Genomic DNA, 22,275 nt, shown 5'->3' with positions numbered 1-22,275 from the left:
CTTTAACATAACTGGAATTTATTTTTTATTAATTTCTTGATTACCTATCACATATAAAATTTTTCTCAAGTTAATTTACTATTTTGTTACCAGCATTTTAAAAAATCCATTTTGTTCTGGAGAAATTGAAATTCTATTAACAAACTTCCTCCAAATCTAATACATTGAGTACAGGTTAGTGAATCACATTACCCTTCTGAGCTTGACTTTCCTCATCTATAAGATTAGGAGATTAGATATCTAAGATTTCTTTTAGCTCTGAAATTCTTAAGTTGAAGACCACCCCCAAAAAATTCAGCAACATCCTTACTTTTTGAGTGTTGAACACTTTTTGGGAAATTGTTGCCATTTTATAGCTGATAACAATCGATTACCCAGGAGGCTTTCAGGAGCCCTTTTTTACTCTGATTGAACGTGCCTATTGATGCCAAGAATCATTCTGTTCTTTTATGTTCTAAAAATACTCATGTGGATAGAACTTCTAAAAATTTACTTTTTGTGAAATAGCGTTGATATGGGACAGATGGTTGATCTAGCATACCCAGCTAGAAATATCTCTGGTCTCAGGGTATCATAGTTACATTTCATGTCAAGTCATTAAGTATTTGGAATTGTTTTTCTGAGTTCAGAATGTCCTGAGGAGGATTGAGAAATGCAACTCCCAAATAATGACAAACTAAAAAAATGTTAGATCTTACTGTCTTGAACTCCTAGAAATAACAAGAAAGTGGCCTGATTATTTATACTGGCTAAGTTCATTAATGAACCACTATCTACAGCCTAGCTCCAAACCACTCCTTTAAAAAAAAAAAATGCAGATTTATATCTGTCCCATAAAGAATTTATTCTCTGAGGGGAATCCCCATTTTCATTTGGACTTTTATCCCCAATGTCTAGCACTAGGCTTTCAATCAGTATTTGTGGACATGAATCCAGGAGAGAAGACAATTGTGGGTAATTCAAAATGTTTCCCCAGTTAAAGCACCCAAACCAAATCTGTGCCAATCCAAAGTTGTACCAGCCCCAGGCTTCCAGTTCTTTGGAGATTTTCAGCTTTAAGTGAAAGGTTTTGCACCACAGGGAATTCACCTGGAAATGACAAGCAGAAAAGACAAGAAAGTTCAACACCAACAGTTAGTTTGTAAGTGTAGACAAGCCTTTGGGAGAATTCATACTTGGTAAAGAGTAGTCTTTAGTCTTCAGTCTTCAACGAGTCACGGTTGATGGAATGAGAATCTTACCTAGGCAGGTTTGTCTATGATGATTTCAATCTTCTTTGGTACCCCAAGTGCAAGTTAATACTCAGAAAAATAGATGTTTTTGTATTATCACTGAAGTACTTCCATTTCTTTTCACTTGGTCTTTCCTTCCCACACCCCCCAGCCACACCCCAGAAAAACAGGGAGAAAGACCAATACCATGCAGTGAAATTTATTTTTGTCTTATTTTAACCAAGTCTCTGGGGTTTTTTTACCTCTAATTTTATTTGTTTGCCTCTCAAAGAGTTTAGCAATATTCCATTGTATTTTAAATTCTCTTGACAAATTTTAATACCAACTTTCTACAGTTTTGCAGTGAACCAGGAGTGACACAATCCTACCCTTCCTCCAGTCTGCTTTCAAACTGTGAAATGAGGTTTCTGAGATGGTTACTACAGAGACCAAAGGCGTACCTCTGTAAAAACACCAAGGAATGTACAAAACGTGAAAAAAACACAGTATTAACTTACATTGCTTGTATCTCCTTGCCCCCCATGCCATACGATCTAGCAGCTGCTATGCTAACTAGGAATTTTTCATTCCCTAACTTGCATAAGTATTCAGGCTGCGTCTTTTATTACTGCTTTGCCCTCTCTGAAGTTAAAGATGCATGCATGCATGTGCACACATCTGTAAACACACATGTATATACACACAAAAGAGATTTAGAGTTACAGAGTTCCTTGACTTGAAGCCTTTCCATTTTCCAAGCATGTTATTTTATACTTTATTTTTTATTAAAAAATGTTTTACAGCTTAGGTATAGTTGACAAGTAAAAACCATATATATTTAAAATGTACAAGGGAAAAAATAAACAACGGGATGTTTTGATGTATGTACATACATTGTAAAGTGATTATCACAATGAAGCTCATTAACATATCCATACCTCACATAGTTACCTGGTGTGTGTTTGGTAAAAACACTTAAGATCTACTCTTAGCAAATTTTGAGTATTCACTACTTTTTAAATTTGAAGAATACTTCTGCTGGATTTATTCAGAGTGAAGAGCTAGCTTTTTCAAGTAACTTCAGTTTATAAATTGGGTTTTCATTTAATCAAGAAGTATTTTCAAACCTCTGAATTTCCTTTAAGAAAAATTTGGGAGAAGAAGCCAAAGTGATAGGAAACAGGGCTAGCTATCAAGTCCTGCTCTTAAAATCCATCCTGTCCTCTTGTTACTCAGATTTTAAAGGCTTCTATAAACTGCGACTGTGAATTATTCAAACCCCAAGTAACAAGTATATCTGCAGCCAGAATGTGGAAACTTAGTCTGAGTCATAGTTTAGCATAGGTTATCATCCCATCTCTGGGCCACTTGGGGAGAGTGTCAAGATATTTTCCCTTTAGAATAACTTGGGGGGGGGGCGCCTAGGTGGCTCAGTTGGTTAATGATGGCCTTTGGCTCAGGTCATGATCTTGGAATCCCACATGGGGCTCCTTGCTCAGTGGGGAGTCTGCTTCTCCCTCTGACCCTCCCCCGTCTCATGCTCTCTCTCAAGTAAATAAATAAAATCTTTAGAATAACTTGGCACATGTGTCTCATACACACACACACACACACACACATTTGAAATGATTTTAGAATACTTGGAAACTAGAAGGTATCTCTACATAACATTTATATTTGTCATTTTTGCAAAATCTCCTAGGAAGCAACATTTCAGGTATTTTCTAAGTCTCAGGTAATCTACGTATTACATTTCGATGGCCATCAAGATAAACCAATAATGAGAGGTAGAAATAAGTGCTGTTCTCAGCACTAAAGTCATCTCAGCTTTTTGAGGCATGTGACAGATGTATCAGTCTGCATGGAAGCCATGGATTGATGGAATTCACATTTTCAAAATATTGATAGTTTTTTCTCCAGTGACCCAGTCGTTGAATTTTTTCCCCTTTCTTTTGAATCTGCATGTTAGGAAATGCCTACAGATCTAATTTAGAATTTGAAACATCCTCCTATCTTCTGAATTACCTTCAGATAGACCTCTATCAGCTCATGTATGCACAAGGCAATGCTCAATTGCTCTTTGACCTTGACTTCTTAATTCCAGAGAAGCCAAGAGGTGAGTCTTGGGGATTCCCAGCTGACACGTTGTGTATTTCCTCGGGCCCACTAACCAGGGTGAGTGGACATGACTCGTGAGTCTTAGCAGAATGAAATGACCACCGTATCTGGGACAGAAAATCAACAGAAGCCATGGGGTTAACTGCCCTCACCCCAGTGACCATGGCTGACCCCACACCTTCTTTATTGCTGTGGGTGTTTTATCCTGTTTATACTTTGGATTTGCTGATGCTAAAGGATGCTGACTACTCCCTCACATCAACTAACTCTTGAAATTTTATTTTAAAAACATACGAGTCAGAGACAACTGAAATTCATTGTCTCCCTTCTTTTAGATCTTTGCTTCTAGAAGTGTATGGTTTCTTGGCAAGTGAGACGTAGGGTTGAGGGGTGAGGTGGGTGCCAGAGAGAAACAACCCTGCATTCCCATGAGAATGATCCATTTCCTCAATCCTGATCCCAGTTCTCCAGCAGAACGGCTTGCAGCCTTCTTTCCTCCAGGTTCAGTGAGCTCTGTAATTAACTTGCTGGGATGGCCTCTGGCTCTCTGTGGCACTTATAGCACCGTGGGGAGTAGTTTCCAGTGCAACTGAAAAAGTTTGATGACATTATTTGTGTCTCTTTAAATATGGATGATATTTAAACACACATACACATGAACAAAATTGTAGCAAGGCCCTGCTACAAATTCAATTTGTAACACTTCGGTGTTAATATACCAAAATGGCACTGCATACAGTTACAATACAGTTTGTATGTTTTTCTGCATCCGTTTACTGAGGGCTTTCTCTATGTCTAGTGCTCATAATTGGTTTAACAATAAGATAGATATTATCCCATTTCACAGGCAGGAAAACTGATGCTGAGAGAGATTGAACAACCTTGTTAAGACCTCCCAGCTAGTAAGTGGCAAGTCTAGGATTTGAACCCAGGCAGGTCTGTCTTCACTCTGGTGACTATCAGTTTAATTGGATTGAGGTCATAGGTTCTTTGAAGGGCTGTCATCATCTGAGTTTAATTTTTGTGCTCGGAATTAGTAATTACCAAGGAAATAGAAATGGACCATATCTCTGGCATGGGATCTGGTGGAAGGGAGCTTAGGAAGGTGGGTTGATTGTTAAACAAATTATTTTTTCTAGTAATTTGTGATAAAAGTGTAGCTGGGCAAGACTATGCGAGGCCTTTTGCATACAGTCTTTTTTTAGTGCCTAAAAACCTTCTGGGAGGTATAATATCCTCATATTTCAAATTACAATTTGGGATTTGGGGAGTACATTTCTTCTCCTGGAACACAGCTGTTAAATGGTTGTAGGCTTTTACTCTAGATAAGGCAAACCCTATAACTTCTGTCAGCTCAGGATAGATTGAGGCCATGTCTGCAGCTGTGAACCCAGATTCTCTGTGAGGACAGGGCTCTCCCTGGATGAGAGTGGCTCAGAAGATCCAGAAGATCTCAGAGTCAGAATCAAGTGTCGTTTCTGTGGTGGGTGAGCTGAGTCCATTAATCAGACCCTTTGCCTCTGTCTGACTTTGGAGCACTGGTTCTTAGCTACTGGTGGCCTGGATCCTGTCCTTTGGTTCTGCAGACTTGTAGCTTCAATTTTTCCTCTCTGCCCTAACCTGCTATCAGGGCTGAGTCCCTCTGTGGCTGAACCTCTGCCTCCTTACCTCTCCCAATCTCTCTGTCCTTGATCTTGGACCATTCTGATACATAATATCGGTATACCTATCCATAATTCACCAGGCCATTCATTCATTTAGGAGGTACTGTTGTTCTGGACGGTGACAACAGCCCAGAGAATGAAACAGATCAAACCCATGTTCTGATCCAGCTAATACCAGAGTCGAACTTGTCCTGCCACTTCTCCTTTCTATTCTCCCTTTCATCCTCACCCCCAAATCTGCTCTCCAACCAAAAATTCTTATACCGGAACTAGAGGAGGACTTTCTGGGAAATATTTATCAAAATCTAAGTTTTTATGGTAAAAATGATATCCGTGTGGTCCAACAACTTTTAAGGGTCACCTGGGGAGTGTCGGGTATGAGGCATGTTGTGGGACTGGAATTGCAGTAAACTGACGGAGGAAGACTGTTAAGACATGGAAGCCTGCAGGAATGAGATTAAGTCAGTTGGGTAATACCGACATGTCCTACTCAAGAGCTGCTAGATCTTTGAGTTGCTTTCCTCAAGCAAGATGCTGGACTCCATTCCTGGCGTGTTGCCCCCAGCTTTTCTAGGACCAGAAAGGTATCATTGTATCCACTTCCTCTCCTCCATTTCCGCCTCTGATCTGTGCTGCCAGCCCAGTAAGTCCTGACTCCTGCGGACTCTGTCACCCGGGTACTCTTGGCTGCCACCTCCAAATGGGACCTGGCCTGTGGGAGCCACTGCTGGACATCAGAGTGTAGGAGGAGAGGAGTATCAGGTGTTGGTTGTTCCCACCTCTGTTCCACTTCCTCCTGTAGTTCTGATGGTGACCACACCCCTCCGTGACAGCCGCTCCTCCCTGGGAACCTCTCACCTCTCAGGCTCCCACTGGGATCCCACACTCACTCTCGCCCTCTTGCCCTTCAAGCCCAAGGGTGGATAAGATCTCTGTCTAGGCTTGTTACATCACCATTTTTTTTTTTTTTTTTTTGGTTAATTTCCTCCAAGCTAGCAGCACTTCTGTAAATAGTCCCTTCATTAAACACTTTCAGAACTCTAGTTGAGTGTGCCTCTCTCTCTCTCTCCCTCTCTTTTTTTCCCAGAATAATCAATCAGGCTAATACAGCATATCGCAATATACTTGGGATCAAAAGATATTGACTTTACATTTCCAGATATTTCAGTCTCTTCCCATTTCTTCTCCTCTTATTGCTCAGTAGGGTTACTGACTGACATTGGCGGATCAAAGTCCTAGGCTTGCCCCTAATATTAGGATACTTTGACAGCTTGTTTTACATCGTAATAATTACTAGGGGCAATGAAATTTAATAAGTACGGTTCTTCCCTAGCAGCCAGAGCTTTCCATCCAGACATGTTTACCGGTTTCCACTGGAAGTTTGGTCACATTCACTAACAACTTTGTGTTTGCTTTTATACCCATGGAAGTCAGACTGTACCTAGATTTTGTGAGTTTGGGGATGATGAATCCTATTAGTTCCATTTAGGCTTTAGGTTGAGTTATTAATCTTAATATGTGTGGGATTGAATAAAGGAACCCATTGTCATTACTAAAATAGTCTCTTTCTACCTAGAGTAGCCTCTGCAAAGATGTAATTGTCAGGTCAGCACTCTGTGGTTCTCTAAATCCAAGCCACCACTCACCTTGACGCACACCTGCTTACTTAAGCTCTCTCTTAGCATATTCTCTTAATCAGGTCTGTCTTGCCAGCAATAATCTTTTGACCTTTTTTTTTTTTTTTTTTTTTTACTTCTCTTTACTTTTTTCCATGAGAAAACAGAATCATGAGATACCTTGTCAGCAAATTCTATGAAGGTTGTTTTCAGACAAAATTGGTTTTGGCTGGGGAGATTATTTTTTTTCAGATAAGTATTTTAATTCTGCTGTACCCACATTTACGGTACAAGAATAGATGTGGGCATTGGTGGTTTGGTTTTCTAAGCTGTGTGTGAATTTCCGTAGTACAAGATGAGAAGAGATACTGCTAAATCATATGCATCTCTCCTATTCAGGAGAGCCAATATTTTGGTCTTCTGTGGGAAAAGTGAAGTCAAGACAGCTGAATTTTTGTAGAATCTTAATGCTGGAAGAGATACCAAGGTCATCTTGTCTGGCCCCCACTCTCCCTGAAGAACCATCTTCCCTTGTTCCATAATATTATTGACAGGCTCTGCTCCAGCCTGAGGGAGAGCTCATTCCACCTCCGTTGTTAAGGCTTCCTTAAATTGAAACACAATCGGCCTCTTTTATCTAGCCACCCATTAAGGGAAGGTCACCTTTCTAGAACATCATGAGTAATCCTGTGGCTCTTTCTCCCACAGGAAGGGTAGGGTAGCTCACAGAATGGCAATTACCTACCAGGGTTTCATTCTCCCAAGCTTTTCTTTCTTAGACATTCCAGCTACGTGAACTGTACCTCACAAGGCATATTTCTCAGAACCCCTTGTGGCTCCTTGGTGTAGGGCCCCGTGTACCCCAGTCAGCAAACTTCTGTGCCCACAGGCTCATCACAGCCCAGTTTTGGGTTTTTCTTTTATTTTTTTCTTTTCTTTTCTTTTCTTTTTTCTTTTCTTTCTCTCTCTCTCTCTCTCCATCCATCCATCCATCCATGCATCCATCCCCTCCCTCCCTTTCTTTCTTTCTTTCTCTCTAAAATTCACGTTTTAGTGGGTATAATTCAGTATCTTCCCAAGGCAGCTAATGCACCGGAAGTCCCACCAGCCCTAACCTGCATGTCTCTGTGTACCCAGGGTGTGTGGGCGCAGGTGCCCAGAGTCTCACTCCTCTGATCCCTGCCGTGTTTAATGCTGTTCTGGCTAGCACTTCATTCTTCCTTTGCTGGTTCTTGAGCTCTGCCCTTGCCTGAGCTGGTTTACTTGAGGTCCTGATACTATGCTCAGCACTTTTGAACCGTCTTCTCTTTTCAGTCCCTTGATGGGTTTTCCAAATCACATGGGCCATCTAGAATTGAAAACTGGTGACCCTAGTAGTTTTGAGCCTCACCATGACTTAGACACACCTGTTAACTGACCCTCAAGCAGATTGGCCTGCTTTGGCTAGCAGCACCAGAGTAAACCAAGTCCCCTCCGATAGTTGTAGTCTTAATGTACCATCTTTAGGGGAACATCTGTGGTTCTGGTTAAGAGCTCTGTTGTTCAGTCTATCTGGCTTCGGTCTCAGCTTTACCACACCTTCACCCTGTGATCTTTCTTGGCTAAATTACTTTATCAAAATGGTTTTAGGGGCACGTGGGTGGCTCAGTGGGTTAAGCATCTGCCTTCAGCTCAGGTCATGATCTCAGGGTTCTGGGACCAAGCCCTATATTGGGCTCTCTGCTCAATGGGGAGCCTGCCCTGCCCCCTGCCTGCCTCTCTGCCTACTTGTGATCTCTGTCAAATAAATAAATAAAATCTTAAAAAAAAAGGGGGGGGTTTCAATGGTATTTACCTCATAGAACTGTTGTTAATGAAAAGATAATGCATGTGCAGCTTTTAGCTTTGCCTGATGCATGGTAAACCCTCAGTAAATGCTTATTGTTGTCCATTTATCTGCCTGGGTGGTGGCTTGATCCCTTCCTTATCGCCCTCCCTAGTGACTCTGGTTTTTGCACATGGCAGTGCTTTTTCCTTATTTCTTGAGTTGTGGTTACCTCCATTCCTGTGATATTAGCTTTTAGTGGTCCAGTAGTTAACACCTGCGTGATTTTTATTCTTCACAAAATATCAATCATGTATTCTCTTAGATAGGGGCCAACTCTTGGAGCTGCCTTGTAGTGATTTTCACATGAACCACCCTCAGGCCAAGATGCTGAACAGGTCATTTTGATCTGATATTTATCATGTAACCCCTTGCCTATATTTATCAGTGTCCAGTTGGGTGAGCATGCGAGCTGTTCTTTTCAGTTTACCCGATCTGAGTGCTTCGCCCAAGCTGATGGTCAAGATGCAAAACAGCACAAGCCAGTGTCACCCACCACCAGAGTAATTTGATGACCCTCCCTTAGGAAGAGCACAGCAGGGACGCCTGGGTGGCTCAGTTGGTTAAGCGGCTGCCTTCGGCTCAGGTCATGATCCCAGTGTCTTGGGATCGAGTCCCACATCGGGCTCCTTGCTCAGCGGGGAGCCTGCTTCTCCCTCTGCCTCTGCCTGCCACTCTGTCTGCCTGTGCTCGCTTGCTCTCTCTCTAACAAATAAATAAATTTTTAAAAAAATTAAAAAAAAAAAAAAGGAAGAGCACAGCAAAATGTCCCCTCTATCAGCACCATCTTTGAGAAGGATTCTTTGAGATTTAAGGTATTATTCTCTTAAGCCTTCACTCTAAAAGGCACATTTACCCATTCATCTTTTTTGTTCATTTATTCATGCAGTGTTTTTTGAGTATCTGTGAAGTGTTAAGACCTCACTGGGAATTCAGAGTTGAAGATTTGGTACCTGCCCACAAGTGGGCTTTTGCTTTGTGCTTCTCCAAGTGCTGAGTCACAAGGAGTCCCTCAGTACCATGGGGTCACAGAGAAGGGCCAGCCAAATCAGACTGGAGGCAAAGAGAGGGGTGTTCCTAGAGGCAGCGGTTCTCAAAGTGAACCTTGTGGGATGAATAAAGGTTAGACCAGGAAGGTCGAGAGATGAAAGGAGTCATAACAAGCTATTGGCTGTACATCTTAGTCATTCAGGCTGCTCTCACAGAACACCACAGACTAAGTGGCTTATAAACAACAATAATTTATTTGTCATAGTTGTGGAGGCCAGAAGTCCAAGATCAAGGCACTGGCAGATTCAGCGTTTGCTGACAGGTTGCTTTCTGGTTCGCAAACAGCCATCCTTTCACTGGGTCCTCACAAGGTAGGAGAGGTGAGGGAACGTTCTGGGCACTAGCCCCATTCGTGAGGGTTCCACCCTCATGACCTAATCACCTCCCAAAGGCCCACCTCCAGACACCGTCACACTAGGGATCAGGATTCAACCTAGGCATTTCTGGAGGGGGGCACATTCAGTCCATAGAAAATGCCTTCTTATAAGTAAGTCAGCATCTTCAGATACTGTTTTCATGAGCTTGAGGGAAAGCAGCGTTGCAGTTTGTGCGACTTCTTGAACACCATGGCATCACGCCAAGTGAGTCTTTGTGTTCTCCGTTTGAAAGGTTCTCTAGTGCTGCCTGTTTCAGGCGGGTTTGATGATGGAGCACAAGGCCGTGTGAGTTGCTGAAGATCCTGGTTGGGGCCAAGCAGGAAGGGGAGAATAGAGGATACAAAATAAACATCTTGGCCAATTCACAGTTTAGCCCACAGTTTGACCTGTTCTATCCACTCCCTTTTTATATGCCCTAGACCAAGGGACAGTACCATTTGGTGAATGCCTTCCTGATGCTGTCCTGCTTACATGGCTTCTTATATATTAGTTGCATGGGATCTTGGTTTCATAGATGGAATAATTATAACACTAAAGTTCAAAGCATAGTTAGCTCTTGTGATGAGCACTGTGATAGGAAAGTGACGAAATGGAGGGTAAGGGAAGCCTTGCAGTGAGAATAACCTTTGAGCCCCGCGACATGGAATTCTTCCTTTTTGAGGCATTTCACTCCCTCTCTTGCTTGTTCATTAATTGGTATGTACAGTAAACCTTTATCAAGTGAATATCATGTGCCCTGTGCTGTGTGTTAGAGAGATAGAAGGCACAGTCCCTCCTCTCAAGATGGCATCATTTAGTGGAGAACACAGAGAGCAAATGAATAGAGGTCACTGTGATGGGCGTCATGATCGGGTTCTTTGGGCATCTCGTCTGGATGGAAGGTGTTAGTGGCAGTACTTGGAAAGCAGTTTTCTTAGGTGAGATGATAAGTAAAAGTTCCATCATATGGAATGGTTTGCACTTCTTGGTATTCATAGACTTGAGTGAGACTGAGGACTCTGGAATCTACCTTGGAAAATGTACTTACACACAAAAATTTTAGATACTTTCAGAGGGTTCTCTGAATCCCTAAAGCCCATCCATGAACTCCCAGTTAAGCACTCTTGTAAAAGTTTATGCTCATAGAGCAGCAGGGACACAATGCCATAGAGAATATCGATGGCTGCTTTATGTGAGTATTTGGAGAGGGATATTTTCCATTATCTGTGATAATGGAAAAATCAAGCAAGTAGTTGTGACAACTCCATGAGGCCTGAGAAATCCCTTAGTAATCACTTTTTTTGCTAGTGCTGGTGAGAAGTGAAAATATAAATATAGTCAGAAACTTGGTTCGGGATAATACAAGTTAAGATTAAACCGTGAGCATCGATTCTTCACCTTATTTTTTAAAAATCCATAGTTTTATTATTAGGTATTTTCACCCTAAAAATAAAATTCCTCCGTGTGAATAAATGAAAGAAAAGAAGTTTGATTTAAAAGTACAAAAGCTGATCATGGTCACTGAAGTTAATCTGAAGTAAGTCAAAGATACTGGTTCTGTATAATTCATTCAGAATCGACAGGCAAGATAGCAGTATAGTCAGAAAAAGGAAATAAATAAGAGCTACCTACCCAAAGAATGGCACAAAGATGACAGGGTCAACTTGAAAGCCTTCCTCTGTCTTCCTGACCCTGATGGGCTCTGTTCAGTGGTCCTTTGATTCTGTGACCCATCAACCTTCCCTGTTGACATTTATTGCCTCCCACACACACACCATTTCAGCTGAGGACACCTGTTTGGTTTTGCATTTCCCCTCCTTCCCTCCCTCCCCATTTATCCTAAATCACATCCCATAGGCAAAGCTGGGAAGACTCCATCTGGCCCAGCTTTCAGTGTTTCTCCTTCTTCCCGCCATCCCTTCAGGAACATAGAGAAAGAACTGCTTTCTGCAGATCTGGAGGCTCATATATGTTTTGGGAAGAGATGGGAATTTTCACTGACATGTACAAAGCAGGGCTGACCACCACAGGCAAAGGCATGGAGGAGTGTGGTGCCTTTTGGGAATACACCCTGTGCCCCTCATCACCTACCATACCATGGTCACACCTGCAGAAGCCCCTTCTCTCCCGAGGCCTGGCTCCCTGCTCAGGTCGTCTTTCCTTCCCTCCAGATGCTGTTCTGTTTGCTGCAGGAGCTTTATTATCTATCTCCTACTTTATCATCCTTTGAGCCCCGTTTCCCGCAGTCACTTTCAGAAACATCCCTTTGTATGACTTTCTCATCACCCTAACAAGGAAATGCTGTGTGTGTGTGTGCGTGTGTGTGTGTGTGTGTGTGTGTGTGTGTGTGTGTTGTTGACTCCAGTGACCACCGTCTCCATGCCCCTCCATACCAGTGGCAAGGCAGCATCCTCTAACTGTTGTCAGTGTCCTCTAGCAAGAGGCCCCCCGAGACACACCTGTAGTTGGACAAGCTGGGTCTGCTGCCCGTTGCTGAGGGGGAGACCTCACACTATGGGGAGCCATGGAACCTATCAGAATGAGAGGGTGCTAGGAGAAAGGGCCCCTAGGACTTGGGTTTTTGTCCAGTGATTAGGGGGAGGGTTTAAAGAGGCAGGGCTTTGCTGTCAGGAAATGGGGTAACTCTGACTCACTATCATGAGTCTTATCTGCAGGGAAGGCAGACCAGAGCAAAACTGAAATGTAGTTGGGAAAGCAGCAGCAGTTGCTCATTACCTGGGCTTTTTTGGTATTTTCTGGCTTGGCCAACATTTGTGCTTTGTCTGTGTTCAGGTGTGATTACCCTGTGGCTGTGTGTCTCTCTTGTTCCATCGCGGTCACAGATTGACCTTTCTGATGCTGACTTTCCGCACAGTCGCTGATGCTCCCAGGACAAGCCCAGCCTAGCTGTGGGTGCCAAGCCTGCTCACGAGTGCCAGGGGCTTCACCAGTCTGAACTGCTCCACTTCACGTATTTGCCTTCTTGGTCTAAGCTTGTGCCTGCTTCCTCGTCCACCCCCTGCCGGCCCCCTTAGCTCCTGTGGGGCCTCAGCCCCTCCATGTCGTCCCAGTTTATCAACTTCTCGGCTCACTGCTTTCCCTAGCCAGACAGACCCTGTGTGGTGATGAGCGACATTCCTTGGTATGCGGACAGCCACCCAGAAGCCCTCCCCTTGTCACCTCCTGTCGTTGCCTTTGCCAGCCCCTTCTTCTGGGTGGGCCCCCTCAGACATTATTCCCCTCTAAGGTTTGTGAGCCCTTCAGCAGAAAGACATACACCGTCAATGTGTGTTTCTAGCCTCAGCAGTCCACAGAGCTGCCTAGGAATGCTCTTTTTCATAACTTGTTTATCCCCTGTTGTACCCCTGGAAGCCGTGTGTTCACCATCTTCACCCTGAACCCCCTCCTTCCAGAAGGTAGTCTCAATCCCCCCTCTACTAAGAAGACAGAGCCATCTCATAGCCTCTACTGTGGCTTCCTTATTTTCCCTACTTTATTTTTTTCTAAGTCTCCACCCATCCTCCTTCCCTTGAACCTCTCAGAGGGAAAGAAATATTCATCCTTGTTTAGCCTGCCCCCTCCACTGTGTTCCTGACCTTGTCCCCTCTTCTCAGTATCTGCCTTCCCCAGCCATACAACCCCTGCAGTGTGACCCCTTCCCTTCACAATGCAATTCCAGGAAGTGGTCTTCTCTGTCTGTGGACTCCCTCTCCGTTCAGTCGCACCTTAGCCGTTCTCTTCTCATCCCTGGACTAAAGTGAGCTTGTCATCTCTTTTTCTTAAACTTAATCTCTGTAAACTCTACAGCAACAGACTAGCATTTTCCTTGAATCTCTTGAAACTATCCCCTCTAGATTCTCCTGACTCATCTTGGTTTTACTTCTTCGTCATCCCAAGACTCTGACCCTCTACCTATTCCCCAACTTTCTGTGGGTTTTTCCCTTCCCCTGTACCATCTTTATAGTTCCCTTTCTCTCCTGTTTCCTCTTAACAATCTCAGCCATTCCCAAAACTTGAATAATTCACAAGTTTTTCTCTGCCCTTGACCTCTGTTAGAAGACTAGTTCATTATTTCTAACTGCCTGCTGTGTATCTATAGCATGATGAATTATCGGTACTAAAACATCACTTATCTGAAACTAGATTCATCAGTCTAACCAGAACCAGAGTCTCTGTACGTTTTTGTTCCATTTCATGGCATTCCCATTCTCTGTTACTGACAGTCATCTTAACCATCATATCCCATGGGTTCTGCCTTTGCATCATCTCTCCCATTTGGCCTCATCTTAGGGTGCTTGCCGAGTTAGTTGTGTTGTTAGGGAGCCTTTTAACTTGTTAGTTAAGGGCAAGGGACTTGTCTTACTCTGCTTATCACTCAGTGTCCAGCTCAGCACCTCCTTACTCATGGACACCATCACTGTTTGTTGAGTGAACGACTATAAATTAAGCATTTTAATGCTTTGCTTGCTCTTCATGAACTATTTGTCATTGAACAATTTTCCATCATGAGAGCTCTATATACTTTCATTCTTCACCAACCAAGCACCAGAACAAAGTTTCATGCTCAGAACCCCAACCACAGTACTTCTGTTCTTTTTCAGGAAGAGCAATTGGGTGAGCGTGCATGGGTCATGAAGCACTCACCTTACCTTCCTTGTTGAAAGACAGAATACCTAGGATTATTATATTTTCATGGCATTTTTAGATCACTTACATCTCCCTTTATACATTGATTTTTCTGCTTTTTCTTTTCTTTATTTTTTAACAGGTTTTCAAAATGGAAACGATCACTATGACATAAGATGCTATTGATAGTACATCAATATGATTCAGCTGTTTCCCTGCCCAGCAGAGTGTGGCTGCTCTCTGCACAGCCTTGTAATACATATTAGTTACACAGACATTAGGGAAGCCCTTCCCATCCATATGTATGTGCGTGGCCCATGGAAGTTAATAACGCCATATATCACGTGCATGTAGAATGTAAAATGTACTTCACAATGACAGCAGGCTCATAGAAAATGAATATTGGCTTACGATGAGAGGAAAACCAGGGAAAGATTTTTGTCCTTTCAAATCCACTGTTGAGTGAATTGTTTCTGTGTCTCAGTATCCCAGACCCACATTCTGCCCTTTTTTTTTTTTTTTTTTTTTTGGCCACCTTATTTCACTTCAACTACACGGATAACAAAAGGACCCCTTTGGAGAAATGAAAGATAGCAATTACACATTGGTATTCATGTTACAGGAGTCACACCGCCGTCCTCAGGGAGTTGAACAATGAATATCCAACATTAATTGCCACAGTAACTGAGCATCTGACCTTGCTGAAATGTAATACACCAGTTTTACATAGTAAAATTATTTGCCACTAAAAGATTTTTTAAATTATCATAAAATTATATTGTTTCGAGTGACCAATAATTTTTATTTTTGTCTCTACATTTTCTTGGGAGTCAGGACATCAGCAGTTGCAAGCATAATTTTATCACCAATTTGGTAGACAATTATGGCAAGATTAGTGCCTTTGTATTCTTAGGAAAGATGGATAAAATACAATGGACATCCCTGGTAGATCTACGGAACTGATTAAGAATGTACAATGGACATAGTACATTTTACCCACTGGGGAGAAAAATATTCTTTTTATTTTTTTTCTTTAATGTTTGCACCTAATTATCAGTTGGATTTTCTGCCTGTGACAGAAACATGCTAGGAACTCTGGGGCATGTTTCCCTTTTGAAAGAACTTATATCATTTTGAAAGAACTTATATCATATATAACATTTGAAAGAACTAGGTAGGTGAAGCCTACCTAGTGTCAACTTTTCTTGCCTTCATCTTTTGCCCAAATCCTCAGAAATACAGAAGCTAGCTTTTCTTACTTGCATTTCACAGTCTTTCCCCCCCCCCCCCCCCGGGCTACCTTACCCTTCCTGGGTGTCACACACTGGTAGAATTTCACACTCTATCCTCTGGAAGTGTTCATCACTCAGGGTCAGCCTCCACACTGCTGGGTCAGCAGTGAGCCGGACTTCAACAGAGCCACGTCAGCGGGCCACACTAGCTCTGGGCCATGGAAGCTGTGTGTGCAGAAATGAATGATTGTTCAGCCTGCTCTCCTTTTTAAAAGGGACTGAGGTTAAGAAAGTCAGTGCACTCACCCGCGACATGCGAATTTCAGCCCAGATGGGATTCTAACTAGAGATCCATTTTTGCTTGTATTCCGGCAAAACTGGGATAGGATGAATTTGAAGTCCATCTTCTGTCTTGGGGGGGGGGGATGAACTGAGTGATAGAATGGGTAGAGTTTTGCCCACCTTCTAAAGTAGGGCTATGAAGAATACTTAATATGGCTTGCTCATTGTTTTAGTGTTTTAAATGATTTATGACTTTCCAGTTTTAATACAGTGAATATTTAATAAGCATTAACAAGATAAAAGAGAATACATATGCAATGAGCATGTTGTGTCTTTTGAAACTTTGAGCTTTGGATGCCTTAATTCAAATCACTCAGGTAGTTTAAATGCAAGCTCTCCGAATCCCAGCCCCACTTTATTTATTTCTTCCCATTTCCTTGACAGTATTTATGTCTCTCTAATACTTGTCTGTGTCTGTAGAATCTGAGCCCAGACACTCTACCATCAGAGGGAGATTCTTGCCCTGACTCCTCCTTTTTTTCAGGATCTTTCAAGAAATCCTGGTGGACAGCGACTTGAAAAAACGCGGCTTCAGTTTGGCCCCTGTTGGAGGGGCTGGGGTTTGTTTGGTTTTGTTCTTGTGTTTGTTGGCGGGTTTGTCTAATTTTCTCTCCCCTTTGTGTCCCGTCCGTCATCCCCCGCCCCCCACGAGAGCAGGATGACGAAGTGGCGACCCTTGAGGTGAAGGAGCAGGAGCGGAACGTCCTGGTGCTGAAGAGGGTGCAGAGCTGCGGCCCGGCCCCACTGGCCGGCGGCGCCGAGCGGGATTGGAGGTGAGTTGGCCCCGCGGCGCGTGCCCCGCTCTCCTCGGCCCTGCCCGCCTCCCCTTCTCTTGCTCCGTCCCCCTCGCTCCCGCTGCCTGGCGGCCCTCCCTCCCCCCTCTTCTCTCCGCCTCTCCAGCGTTCTAGCTGACTGCAGAGCTCTTGGCAGCCAGATGGACTCAGTTCCCGGCGAAAGGACAGACATGGCAAGATCTTTGCGCTCTTAGGGGATGCCTTTGTTGGTAGCCGTTCACAATGGGCAGCTCCCGGCTGAGGGTCTTGGACCCTCAGCTAGAGAGGAAGGAATCCGCCGCGCTCTCGGACCGAGAGCTGCCCCTGCCTACCTTCGATGTGCCTTATTTCAAATACATTGACGAGGAGGACGAGGACGATGAATGGAGCAGCCGCTCGCAGTCTTCCACCGAGGATGACTCGGTGGACTCTCTGCTCTCTGACAGATACGTGGTCGTGTCCGGGACCCCCGAGAAGATACTGGAGCACCTTCTGAATGACTTGCACCTGGAAGAAGTCCAGGACAAAGAAACAGGTAAGGGCAGCGGGTGTCTCCAGCTTCCAGACCCACCGCGGCGCCCGCCCTTGTCAGTCCCCGTAGGGGCAAGGCTCCCGCCGCAGCCGAAACCGGCACCGGCAGAAAGAGCGTTTGCTCTGTGCACCTCCCCGCTTGGCCTCATGCTGTTTTGTTGCAATCCAGTAAATGGACACATGGAGACCCACGCAGCTGCCTGGGAAGTCCCTGTACAAAGAAAGCCATAAGAAGGCAGATGTTCTTGTGTCTTTGGCAGTTTTTACCAAATCTCACCTAAAGGCAGTTGGCAAGAGGTTAGCGTTTTAATAGCCAGTATTCACTGGGAAGAAATACAAGGGAGGAGCATTCACCTGGCCTGTGGGAAGCCCTGAGCTGAGGGGAGCAGCCTCCCTGCGGAAATGTCAACAATTAATGCAACTACTCAGCAACTGTCAGGGTAGCAGCAACTTCTGCCTTTTTCCTGGTGGTTTACAAACCGCTCAGAGCAAGCTCAGCTATGCAGAATATCCTACTCGTAGTTTTGCAGACCAGAAACTGTAATTCACTGAAGTCTTATTGATCAGACTTCTTGTCCTTTCTAGATAATCTGGGAGCCAAGTACCCATTTAGCTTTGTCACCCTTGCACTTTGGGAAACAGTACCATTGCGTGTACAGAACACCCTAACTATGCTTCCTTTATCGCCAAAGGGCAAGTACTTACTTCTCTTCACCAGAATTTGTCATTTGTTCCAGCATGGAACAATCATTCCAGTGAATGGGCCTCTGGCTGCAGCCTTGATTCTGTAACTTGATATCCTGACTAAAATGTGCTGTTTGCTGCTATCAGAGCACCTGTGTTCGTGGGTTGAATTCCTACAGAGTAACACCTTAGGTTTTTTCCCTCATAGGAAGGATTGTGAAATGACTGTGTAGGTGGGAGCAAGTTTCCTTGGGTCCTGATAGGTTTTTGTCTGAAACTAATTGATATCTGACTCTAAATTGCATTATAAAAAACGTGAAGAGAAACGTAGTTGTGTGAAGTATGTAAATGGGCTTAAAAAAAAAAAAAAGGAAAATGACCCAATCCCATATCCTACAGTAATGTTATACTTTGATCTCAAAAATCAAATAGATACTTATTTTGTACATGTTGGGGTGGGGGAAATCAGTAGCTATCATTTATACGCAGCCTAAAAGAAAAACATTCTCATGGCATTTGCTGGGTTGTTTTTGTATGTCTGTTGGTTAATATTTCGTGCATTTGAGCACTATTCCCATGTTCTGCTTCATCAGATATAATCATCATGGAACCAGGCATCATTTTCCATGTACTGATTACCAGGCTGCTTTACACAGGTGGTTTGGACTAGATTACAAGCAAATAAATAATCTGCCACAAAGGGGACACCTTTCAATGTGGATAGATGTTTCGGGGGATTAAATGCTTGCTTCTTCTTAACAGCACCACAGTTCTGGTCTGTAATGTGAGACTCTGTCTAGATCATGTGAGTAAGTGTAAAAATTATTAAAGCCAGTATTAGGCCTAACTTGATTTCTTTTTTTCTTTGTAATTGTCGGTGGTTTTTTGAGAAAGATGGCCTAATGCCCATAACAGGTTCCCACTATCTATCTAACACTGGGAATGAAAAGTCTCTCGGATGACTGTACTAATGCCAGGAGTTGCCTGCTGCTGGAAACAGTGTTGTGCACGGTGTCTAGTGACTGTTACACCTCACCTGGGACCACATATGTCACTCTAGCCCAGTGCCCAGTAAAGCAAAGCGGCCCAGAGCTCAGTGGTTTGCCCTCAGCAGGGCAGGAGGAGGCCTCTCTGGGTCAGCCTCCCCTCGTTCCTACTCATTTCCTCAGAGTTTTCAGAAGGTGCATGAAACTTCAGGTTTTTGTAGTGATACTTGAAAGAAAGCATGGTAGCAACTTTTCCTGTGATTAACAGAGAACTTTAGGAAAAGGAAGAGTCAAATGTAGAGAGAGATTGATGTGTACATAATAGGGAGGCCCAAGTGAAGTCACGTGTGGTTCTCCAAAACGTCACATTCCAGCACTTGGAGAAGACACAACAGAAAAGCTGCCGTGTGGTTTTTGTTGCCAAAATACAAAGATATATCATATATGTAACAGTAAAATGAATTCCTTGGGCACCTTGAGGAAAAGAGGGTTGTTAGTTTGTTCTAGTTTGAATACTAAATGAATCACATATTTAAAGGAATTGAGGCCCCTTGTTACCAACAGAGGTGAATTCTCGTTCTTTATTTCGGTCAGGCCAGCAACCCTCATTATAAAAGGCCTATGTGTGCAAGAGCCTAATAACATCGTATAAACATATGGAAGACAGATGGAGGAAAATGAGAAGGGGCCGCAATAAAAGTATAGAGCAGTGTTTTTATGTTCTCGAGCACCCCTTTTAGGGAGCGGGAGCCATATGGGGCTGGCTGGAGCCATCTGGTGGTGGTCCACATGGCCCCGACTGCAGTGAGGAGGAAAGGGTACATGGGAGGCTGTAAGTGCTCCCATGGACCAGTATGAGCCTCTTCTGGGTTGTTACATTCCTGTGCCCACCAGAGGCGAGGGAAAATAACGGAGCAAGAGATGTGAGTCATTTCCCATCTCGTTCCCACAAAAGTCACTTAGTTGTGAAAATGGAAGTACAAGGCCCGATAGAAGAGACCTTCTGTGCTCACAGAGGAGCAGTTGGAGTGCTGACTAATCGATATGGACGTGCAAGTGGAAAAACGTTGACTTAATTGAATGGAATAGGGAGGGGAATGCTAGAGCTATTGACATAATGTGATCCTGTTGCCACCTGAATCAAGAAGCGAAAACAACAGTTCATACGGTATTCTGTCACGGAGTCAAGCTGAGCTTTAAAAGCAATAATATTAGAGATGGCTTAAGAGCAACCTACTAATGGTTTTCCCAAGTGATTCGATGCACACAACGAATGCCCTGTGTGTTTTCATCATCCCCTATAGGCATACCTTTCCTCCCTTGTAGAACCTGGCACAAGGAGTCTTTCCAGGAATAGCTGTAGAATGAGTGAATGAATGAAAGAGTGAGTGAGTGATTCTTCATTGTTTCAAATGGAAAAACTATCTGAGTCTGTCCGCTGGTTATCTATTTATGAACATGGATCGTGATTGAAACAGCTTTCAAAGGTGACCTTTTCTGTCAAGGTTTAGGTTCTGGCTTACACCTTTGGAATGGTAGAGAAAAATCAAGCAGCTCTGTCTTTCATCTTCCCAGATATAGGGGAGACGTTGTTGAGCACTCCCAGCCCAGGAGAATTACAAAGCAGGCAAGGAGAAAGAAAAACAAGGAGTTATGAGTAGAGGAGCTGGAGGGAAGGACGAGCGAGTTCCCGAGTTCCCGAGTTGCCGCCAGCCGGCCCTGGTCTGCGGGGTCTTCTGGGGCTCCTGCTCCGATTTAACTCTTCCCGCTCCACTCCGTGGAAAGAATAGAGTATGTTTTCTTTAGGGCTGCTGTTGTTGGGAATAGTAACTTCTGGTTCAAAGCGATGGCAGGAGGGTTGGGGGGATTATGTATTGGATGGATTACATAGAGAAAAACCTTCTTATTGATTTTTCCCTCTGAAGCCACATTATGACAGGTCCATCTTAGGGAGAACCCAGGAGGAAACACATTATCGGCTGGCCTCTTTTCCCCCCATTTTCTTATTCTTTATTCATACTTTCAAAGCAAATGTGCTTAAGGGTGTGGGTTTTTAAGAAAAGCAAGTGAAGAGAGAATAGGATAGCAGGAACAGGTAAAGCCAAACGGCTCATTCTTATTAAGCTTGACCTGCTTTCTTCAAGGTGTGGCTGGTTTCATTACTCAGGCAGCTGTCCTTCAGCACATTCTGTGGATGGGACTCGGGGTGAAAGCGCCTGCTATGATCACGTGTTACTGGTCGGCTTTCAGCAGCCCCTCCTAGGTGAGCTTATCATTGAGAAACTGAGTCCTTTACCCTTGTAACAAGGCAATGACCTCCGTGAACGTACCTGCCTTACATCATAGGGGTGTCTCACTCCATCAGTAGAGTCCAAAGGTTAACCTCAGTTGCCAGCTTACTGGTGGCTTTTTTAGAGTAATGCACTGACAGAACCTTGAGGAAAGCGAGGACAGGCACTGGTTTTTATGAACTTCTCTGTCTTCTTCCCCGCTAGCACCAAGCCTGTCCTAAGTGTTCGATGCATGTTTCTTGTGAAGAAAAATTAAGTAGGGTTTTTCCCTGGTCATTGGAAAGACAGAAGACAACTTAGGTGAACTTCTTCCTTGATCTCTTTGCCTTTTAGGATTCATAGAAAGATGTTTGGCATTTCTGTCCCAGACTTCCTCTTGCAGGTGGCAAAGACCTCGATGACCATGTAGCAGCTTAGCTTGTGCAAGCTAAACATCACTAGGCTAGACCCAGAAAATTTTTAGATGGTGGTAAATCACTCTGTGGTTTTGAGCAATTCAGATGCATCTAAAATTATCTTGTATGTATCTTTTGTTTTTATGTTTGTAATGTCCCATAACAAATAGACCAGTGGATCTTACACACTAGGAGCACATGGGGCACTTTTTAAAAATACAATGCCTGGGTCCCACTTTGGAGGTTCTGATTCAGTTGACCTGAGATGGGATCTAAGCCTTCTGGGCTTTAAAAACTCCCAGGTGATGCTAATATGCAGCCAGATGTGAGAGCCACAGAAACAGAACATTGACCTTGTCTCATCTACCTTCCTCCAACTTTTTAAGATTCATTCCAAGTTTCTAAGAGTTGCAAATATAGATCTGCCTTGGAGAGTTAGGGGCATCAGTTCCCTTTTCCTCCACCTCTCCTGTATCCCCCACCTCCTCTCCAGGGCTTTATGTCCACTGGTCAGCCTCATGTCCACTGGTCCCTGC

At 43.7% G+C, this 22,275-nt stretch overlaps 1 protein-coding gene across 1 annotated transcript in view; it reads left to right on the top strand.

The window, feature by feature from the left end:
* The window catches only part of RAPGEF5 (Rap guanine nucleotide exchange factor 5), a 223,467-nt gene that overhangs the window by 135,558 nt on the left and 65,634 nt on the right, over window positions 1-22,275 (top strand). The window contains exons 10-11 of the mRNA XM_080818603.1: window positions 16,737-16,852; window positions 17,299-17,387. Coding sequence (XP_080674729.1) covers window positions 16,737-16,852; window positions 17,299-17,387 — 205 coding nt within the window. The remainder of the gene's footprint in view (window positions 1-16,736; window positions 16,853-17,298; window positions 17,388-22,275) is intronic.

Source organism: Martes martes, assembly GCF_963455335.1.
Source record: "Martes martes genome assembly, chromosome: 11".
NCBI classification, from domain to species: domain Eukaryota; kingdom Metazoa; phylum Chordata; class Mammalia; order Carnivora; family Mustelidae; genus Martes; species Martes martes.
This window is presented reverse-complemented; position numbering and strand designations above follow the sequence as displayed.